This window comes from Pholis gunnellus, assembly GCF_910591455.1.
Source record: "Pholis gunnellus genome assembly, chromosome: 14".
NCBI classification, from domain to species: domain Eukaryota; kingdom Metazoa; phylum Chordata; class Actinopteri; order Perciformes; family Pholidae; genus Pholis; species Pholis gunnellus.
In genome coordinates, this window is record NC_136541.1 from 11,836,725 (window position 1) to 11,845,992 (window position 9,268).

At 41.5% G+C, this 9,268-nt stretch overlaps 1 protein-coding gene across 1 annotated transcript; it reads right to left on the reverse strand.

Moving 5' to 3' along the window:
* Positions 1 to 930: 930 nt before the first annotated feature.
* kcnmb2a (potassium large conductance calcium-activated channel, subfamily M, beta member 2a) lies at positions 931 to 2,311 on the reverse strand (the record flags this gene model as incomplete). The annotated part of the gene is made up of 4 exons (XM_079173701.1): positions 931 to 1,215; positions 1,464 to 1,659; positions 1,932 to 2,102; positions 2,253 to 2,311. 4 exons carry the CDS (start codon positions 2,309 to 2,311, stop codon positions 931 to 933), a joined length of 711 nt encoding a protein of 236 aa, XP_079029827.1.
* Between the last annotated feature and the right edge of the window lie 6,957 nt (positions 2,312 to 9,268).

The following is a 9,268-nucleotide window of genomic DNA, read 5'->3' on the forward strand; positions in this document are numbered from 1 at the left end:
GCATACTTAGTTTTATTGCTTAAACTTAGGACATGATGTCTTCTCTTTACCACTGCATAATATTTCAATGGAATTCAGTTGGACGTCATAAGCAACATAAAACAGAATGCCCATTGGTCTGAGCTTGATTGCTTCATCCATGCTTTTCCAAACACAATCATATTTTCTAGGACAGGAATATTCTCCAAAAATCTTGGCCACCACCAACCAATCAGCAACCCTATGTGTGTTTTGATGGAGATAAAATCTTTTGGAACCCCTTTTCTGTCTCAATCACTTAGATTGTTAAAGTTTATGTGTTTAGTGTTGTATGGTGAGCTAAATATCCAGAACGTTTTTTAAAAAGTCACGTCAGACAGAAAATCATGTCAGGTTATGAACACCTTATGTTCATAATGAGAGACCAACACATATAATTTGGTGGCTGAGATAACAAATAAGAACATATTATTGTCCTGTAATCGCATGTGATCATCAAAATATAGAACTGTTGTTCCTCAACATTAACAATGCGTATAGAAAACATTTTAGACAGACTGCAGTGTTTTCTCCTGTCAATTTAAGTACAGGTTGGTATTCACTATGCAAGCACATGCTCATAACATACCATATTTGAGATTCAAAATGTAACAAACTCTTGTAAACACAGACCTGTAAAACATTTTACAATACTTTATCATCACGCATATCCAGTCATAGATTTCCCTGTATAACAGCCAGTTACATGTCAAACAGTTTCCTCCTTGGAACATTCAGTTCACTTTCATAAACAGTCACATCCTGGATCTGGAGAGAGAGTCAGCTGTTCCTGATGTCTCAGACGAAGAGGAAAGTTTGCAAGAGGTCACAGCAAGTTTGTTTGGTAGAGACTCCATGTCAGATATGTCCATCACCAAACCAGCATAAGCTTTGACTGCTGCTGCACATATTTCACCTCTTGATCTTCCCTATCTCTTCGCACAGTCTGGAGAGGTACTGCGTGAGCTTCACCATCACGATAATGAGGGCCCCTCCTGTGAGCATGCAGGAGGGCCAGAGCAGCGAGTGGAAGACGACGCTGTGGTCGTACAGCCTCGTCAGGAGGACGGTCTCCCGCTGCTCACTGGGGTCGTAGTAACAGGGGACCCGCTGGTTCACCTTCAGGCGCTCGGAGATGTTCATGATCATGACGTGCATGGCCACGCTGTCCTTCTGGCACCTGGGCACGTAGACACACTGCAATGACAGGATTGTCATACGTTTTGTTTTGCGGATGGCTGCTGAGCTTCTTGTAATTCACAACATTGAATACATCACCCTTCATGTATCATCTTTCAGCTTGACCAGGAAAAATCCTATCGACTAACATTTTTCTGAATCGGGAGCAGAGTAAGTCTACAATCAGGCCAACGTCTGACAGCAGCTTTCAACATTTGAGACGGTTCAGTAATTTCCAGTATTTTCCCTTCTGGCGCTGTACTCACTTCAGAGCTGGTGTCCTGGGTCTCCTCATTGTGTGATAAACGGCTGACACGGCCCGTGTTATTGACGCTCACGTAGACCTGCAGACAGGGGTATCTGGAGACTCTCCAGCAGTCTGACCCACAGTTGTAGGAACAGTTCATGTCTGCTGTGACCGTGGAGTTGAGTACAACACACAAACCCTCCTCTGTCCACACGCTGTGTTGACATTTAAATGAAGATCCAATTTAATGCAAAAAAAAAAAAAGAAAAAACAGAAAACATTTCGGGGATCTGATGGTATGAAATCGGCTTGAGGTATAATTTGTACCTGAAAATCGAGTATTCATTTTTGCAATTTTCAGGTTGAGAGAACACTGAAAGCAGTTTGTCAACAAGCACATCTGATGAATTAAACATGTTTCCTCCAGAAATATCGGTTAACTCCTCTATAGGGGGTACTAAATATTATTCAAACACCAGGCCTGTACCTGTCGTCATAGGAGCGTAATATCGTGATCCCCAGGACAAAGTACATCATGACTGAAGAGAGGATCATCCCGAGTCCCAGGAAAATGGCACGATCTTCACCCGGCTTTAGAGCTGTCACTGTCTTCTTCTTGTCCAGTAAATCTACGTCACGGAATTTCTGATAGATTGACCTAAAAATGAGGGAAATGAGAAGACCTTATTTTTTTCTAGCTACAATACAAATATTACAAAGAGTGTCTCTCATGGCCGTGGATGCACTCTTTTTCTCCTTTGCAATTTAAGTCATTTTTTTTAAGCCTGAATTGGTATGAACCTGTTACCACCTTTCATTTCCTCGGCCTGCTCCTGCTGTATTTTTGGCCCCCGCCACGAAAAACATCTTCCTTGATGATCCGCGTCCTCCTTTGCTTGCTGAGGTGGATCGGAAGGATTGCTGAAATGACCTGTGAAGTACAGCCGGTTTGTTGCCATGTTTAAACTTTCAGGATCATAAACACGACAGAAATCTCAAGTCTCCAGTTACAAAGCAAATATCTCAGACGACAAAATCATACTGTACCTTTGGTGCATTGTTGCTGTCAAACTCACTTATTTTGTAAATATATCCCGTTTTGTACAAAAGCACTATGAAGTATATGGCTCTCCTGATAACCCTGCAGAGAGCAGTTTCTGCTTAACTGAGCAGCAGTGTGGGGACAGGAAGCACCTCTGATATAGTGGTCTCCACCAGGTAAACATCTCATTTTGAACACAAAGAAATGCTACAAAGGGTAAACAAGATGACAGATAGCCACAGATGAAAGGTGTTAATGCTGATGAGGCGCTCATGAAAAACCTATGCCTGTTGTATCCTGAACACTTCTGCTGTCAACACAAAGTCATTGGGTCCTCTCTTGGCACAACAACAACACCTCGCATGTGCCTCCTCTTGCTCTCTGCTGGTCTATGCCATTTGCAGAAAATACAGAATTCAGTGTTTTACATGCAGCTTTGGACACACAAATAACATTAGTCTTGAGTCAGATGCAAATGAATGGGCAAGGGAGACATCATAAGTCATTTGTTGTGGGTCGGCAAAGGGTTAGCGTCGATGCAAACCCACTCTTGAGAATTCCAGGCTTTGACTCAAAAACACAATTCAGGACAAATTAATTTACCGGGCAACGTTGTTAGTTATGTATGGTCATGTACTCATATATTAAAAGTGTGCACATGATGTCAAAATGTAATAAGAAATCACAAAAAACAAGCGGGAATCAACAATGAAATTGTATTGTTTATTGACTCCCCTTCAGATGCAGCATAATCAATGCATAATGGATCAGATTTGATCATGTTAGACATTCCGGAGCCGCCATCCAGTCCTCTAACATGTAAGTACAATAAGTAGATTGTTTTCATTTTGTGGGAGATAACAACCTTGTCAGAGTTTAAGCAGCAGAATAGTTAGAAAACAATCCAACAAATTCCTCTTAGATGAGTAATTTCCTCATTGTATTACATTTCCAGCTGCTTAGGGGAAATGTTGCCGAGAGACGACCCCAGTGTGACAAAGGGAATCTGAAGGAAACCACAAATGTTCCTAGAAATATTTCACAGGATTTTGCATGCATACCCGCACAAAAGGGGGGGGTCACACTTAACATGGGTTTTATGGTCTGTCTTACGACTTTTCAATCTTTCTCCACTCAGTAGAAGCACGCTGACCATTGCCACTTGAGCGCCTCAAGTTCCACACATATCTGTATTGGTTACAGCTAAACGTCGACACACACTCGGATAGATCGTCTTACTCCGTGTACCAATTTTTTAAAAGGGTTTTTAAAGCAGTGAATTTGTAGCTGTGTCAGCTGGCCTTACAGTGGAACGGACAGTGTCCTCACTGATATATGGGACAGGCAGGTTCATGACTTAGAGGCTGACCTTGCAGGGCCTTCCCAGTTAGATTGAAATGAGGGAAAAATATAAAAAACGTCTTATTTTCTGCAGTTTTGTCATTCAATCATTTTTTTTTTACAGTTACTTAGAAATACTTTACGTTTTTGAGACCCCTGGGAATCTGAAACCATTGAAGTGAAATGGCTAAACCGTAAATAACATCATAGTCATAGGGTGTCAGAAGTGGTTCTAAATGATAGCCACCAACATGAAAAATAATATTCTTTTTGTATGCATTTGCATTCTTCTTCATATCATGGCTTATTTAAAAAGCTACTGAGTCTGCAATGTCACCACATGAAGCACTGGAGGGAGACGGTCTTTTGTGCACTAGTGTGAAACTGCTTACCCCAGCAGGAACTTATTGTTCACATTTTCCTATTATCAGTTTAATGAACTACATATCCTGAGCCAGAGGCAGATGGGATCAGTCAACCCCACTGTATAATCTTTATGGGTGTGTCCTTGGTTCATGTTTCTTCCAGCGGCCTCTCTCCCATATTGTGAGAGAGGAACGTGACTGAATGAGCGACAAACCAAAATGGCACGTGGTAGACCACATAACGACAGAGCAGGTGTTATCTTATACATGGTTGGATCACTGAATGGGTCAAAGGGCCCTTCGGCAGACAACCTCTCTGTATCGCCAGTGTAAACTAACTACTGAAGTTCAGCTGTAGCTTTTCAACCAACAGCAGCGCCTGAGAATACTGCTTCACCTGCAGGAAGTCACTGAAAGAGACACAAAATAATGACAAAGAGCGATATAACAACAAAAACACAAAACAACTACAAATGACATTTTGTGTCTCTTTCAGTCCGGGTGCCTTGCCTGTATGTAGGACGGGTGGGGGGGCCTTTAACATGTCTCCAACCAGGGGCCCATTGTCTCATAATCTTTCAATTTAATTGAGCTCATATTTGCATGTACATTATAAATGTGAAATGAAGGTGTGTTCATCGTATAGAGACTAAGACGTGATTAAGTCTGCTAATCCTGCACATTTACCTTCAGTACAGAAGGTGTTTACTGTCACCGTGCGTGCTTAACAGCGCTGTGGAATTCAGGGCCTGACCTGCTATCAACACGCTCTTTGACGAAGAATGTCTCAAGATGTATTTTTTGCCTTGTCCTTCCAGTGATTATTGCTTTCATGTCAGGTGTCCTATAGTGTGTGGTGCCTTTAAAAAGCCACATGCTACACAGCACAGCACCCCACAGAAGAAAAGCGGCGCAGTAAACACTGAGGTTCAAACAGTGTGAACAGTGCAACGCATTATAAATTGCATGTCTCAAGCATATTGTGCATGCAGTTAATGTCGCTGTACACAATGTCAATACCCAGTCATCAATTCATAATTGAATTATGAGTATTTTGCATTTGTTTACTGTCTTGTTCCACAAACACAAAAGTGAAAAACAGCATTCTCCTATCATTATTATCCAGTTAAGATTCATCAAGGAACTTGGTGAAAATAGAGGCTGTATGCAGTGAAACCTTTTCACTGCAGCTCAATCTGAGCCCTCATGAATCCATTTCATATGCATGAGACTTAAACCCATTTGTATTCCCAGCTGCAGGTTAACCTCTGCTGTGAGTTGGATCAATTTCCAGCACACAGTCTCAATTGGTATTTGCGGTGCCTGTAGTTATCTCTGGTCTTTGCACATTCAAAGTACAGTGAGTCCCAGATTTTGAGTGTGATTTGTGTAAGCTGACATGAAGTAGTGGCGATAATACTTACGATCAGTGAGATCCTACCTCTTGTCTCGGTGTTATGATAATCCAGACTTTGGGCTACAACTGTCAGCAGTGGCTCTCCGACATGGTCTCTCCCAGGGATGGCAGCTGGCTACCTCGTATTTAAAGTCTTTCCCTAAGTGAACAGAATGCCTGCCATACCTGTGTTAGTAATATGAGTTCCCTGTACAATGTCGTCATGCTTAAAATGAGTTGGTCCAGCACAATGAATCTCCACCGTAACTCTGAACAACTGGCTCTGATTGGCTGGACTGTGTGCCCGTCGCTGTTTGTTGCAGGCACTGCTGCACATCCACAGAGGACTTCAGGAGCAGCAATTTTAAACACCTCTGCCTTTCCATTTTACAAATGTACCGTATGCACAGGCAACTTGGAGGCCACAGCCTCAGCCTCAGACAAGAAAACATAGCTGTGTCTTACCACAAGGGGTCTCTGTAACCTCGAAAACTGGACAAAGTCCTCTTCGCTTACAGATCACATGGAATGCTGGGGATTTTTTTGGAGTGACGCTTTCTTTTTGGTAATATGACAAGTGTAAAAATGTGGAAATATGTTAGTAGGTGTTGAGAAATACCTTGCAAAAGAGCAATTAGGCAGTCTGTTGGTGAATGTATAATTGTACCTTTCTTACTTAATAGATGTACTACAAATAACAAGTTGAATTCATTATTTTCTATAAGACACATTAAAGACTGAGAACTTGATATCAGTTTGTTTTTGCAGATATTGTTGTGGCAAAAGCACCACCATTATGTTGTGGCTGAAATGAAGAGAAGAGACGTATAGTTCTTGGAGTTGCAAACCACTGGGACTGTTTAATGCACACAATGGCAATTCTTAACAAATCCAAAGTATTGGTTCTTGCAGCTTCCTCTTATAGTCTAAAGTCAGCCCCTTGTGTCACTTTCCACCAATCAAACCCGTCGATTGAACCAGGAACACAGCACATCTGGTCTCCTCGTGTCCTCGTCTGGGTCAAGATGATGTTCTGGCAGGACAAATGATACATGTTCGGGAAATGTTTGGAATCATTTGGAATGATATATTTGTCCCTTTCTAGGAATGTTCTTATGAAACCAAGTGTGCTATCCTGAACACAACAAGTTATACGAGGATTTTCTTCAACAATATAAGCTATTGTTTTCTCTCAATGTTTGGTCAAAGAATAGTCACACCATCATCATTGTTTTTTAATTGTTGCCACAAGAATGCTCTAGATTTTCAGGTAAATTAATCAGACCCATTTCCCTATGATTCAGTGAAAATGACCTCCTTTATGGACAAGATGTTGAAAAACCTTGGGATGGTGGCGTAGAATATAACATGTGGGCACCTTGTTATCTTTTAGTTCAGATTTGAATACATTAGAGATTTTGCTTTGCATGCTAGACCTCTGTGAAATGTGTTCATTTTAAAATCCTTTCAGTAGATTTAACGCGTCGATGCTATTGTTTTCTAATGAGATGTCTTATGCAGTGATTTCCACGACAGTGTTGGTCTGACCAGCTGGAGGATTTTCTCTTGCAGACCACAGTGGATGAGCCATCTTGGCTGCAGTCTTTACTCAACCCCCTTGTAAAGTCTGTCCCACATAGCAGCCGCATCAGATCAGATCCTGCTAGCGGTGTGTTTACTGCTTTCCTCTTTACATTCACCGCTTCCTCCGAGCCACATCCAGCCAGCGAGTACAGTGTAATACATAACAATCTCCCTGAAGAACTCCAGAGCTCTTCCCTCCGTCTTAGCTCAGATGCTTTTCCCTTTAATTATACCCGGGTCTTAAATTGAACCTTAAAAAAATACCAGTCTTTCCATACAGTAAGACAGACAGAAAACATGTGCACAAATATAGCAGGACGAGAGAAAAGACTGAAGGGTAGATGGAAAGGTATTCATATTTATTTGAGGTTCGGCCTAAACATAGCTACAAAGAGGTGCAGACTGTCTTTGAGTCCCACATTTGGAGGTGAAACAACGCAGTCACAGGGGGGATGAAAGGCGATTCTGCTTCTTTGTTTCTCGGGCTCTAAAAATAGCACTTGCTGAGCAGGCAGTGGAGCTGAGCTGCAGTCCCCTCTCTTGCTCCCATTTCCTCTTTTCCTGTCCGTCACTCTGTACAACACATCATGTTAATGACGAGGTGGACTCAGCTATTAGGTCAAGTCGGTCTTGTCCTATATTTAAATTGCTGTTATTTAACATATGACATGTAGCTTGGGCCCAAGACAGTGTTACTAATATGTTACGGTCTTTCTGTTTGGTGGTGATTGAGTGGAGTGTCACCTGCTGTGCGTCCCTCTGCTGAAAGAAATAACACAGTTTAAGGTTGGGACTCTCTCTTTGTGATGGATGCTTTTATTCTAAGAAATTATAAAGATGGCTAATAAAGAAAACACAAATCATCAGCTTGTCAGCGTTCCTATTCTGCACATGTTTTACTTGCAACAGGGGATCACACGTAGGTAATACTTGTTTTCTGGAGCTGGTGACATCCAGTTATTATTCATAGCGTGATATCTTTTCTTTTCTTTAACAGATACAAATCTAAGACTACTTATCCTTATCTTAGATGAAGCCACTAATCTCCTTTCTCATTTTCTGTCTTCTTTACACACAAAAAGAAAAAGGCAATCCATGCTGTTGCTAAGGCAGTTGATAAAGCTTGCTGCCACTTGTGTAGCAGTATCCAAGCAATTACACAATGCCAACAGGTCCAGCACATATTTATCAGCGTTGCCGCTGTTCTCGCATCCCTAGCAACCTCATGGTATTGTCCTGCAGATGAGTTCCTCGCCCCCACACAGATACCATACTGCTGTATTCCTTCTATCTCACATGTATGGAGAGAAACTGTGCTCATGTTTTTTTATGGAGAACTAATGTATTATTTCGACACCAACAGAACTCATGATATCAAATCTCAAAAATGTATGTTGACGTATATTTTTTACATCTTTTTTTTACTTGACATTAATGCACAGTATGTGCATGTACTTTAAGTAATAGAAGAGTAGGATTTACAGTCAAAGAGAAGAGGTCAGTCAATTCACAATATTCGCAGTAGAGTGAATCATATGTTGCGTAAAGCTTTGGAGAGGAGGAATTTGCTTCACATTTCTTAACTGGCAGCCAAAACACCCTCACACAGTGGGAGTGATGGAGCACATATTTATATTCCTACTAACTTGAGGAGAAAGAAGCAAGAGGCAGAATGTGGGAAATCAATATACATTAACTAATAGAGACAAACAGCACAGAAACTGAATCATGCAGTCCATCCATAATCACTGTTTTTTAGTTTTTTACATTGAGACAATCTCTAGTAGAATCTTCCTAGTTTTACTCTCGGTAAGACAATGCATTGTAACATACCATCACCCTTTCATATTGGTGAATGTGTTGCATGAGATTTTAGTCAGGTATACGGTCTCTGGTGGACGGAATTGGAAGGATGTTGACAAAGGGCCAGATGAGCACTGGTATACAATGAAGTGGGAGGATCAAACAGCTCAGAGGCTGAGGAAGCAGAGGCAAAAGGTCAATGGACTGCAGTGGTACAGAGCGTCTGACAAATACTCCATCCCTCAACAACACAGTTAATCAGATAGGGTAGACTTTTACCATGTGATGGCAAT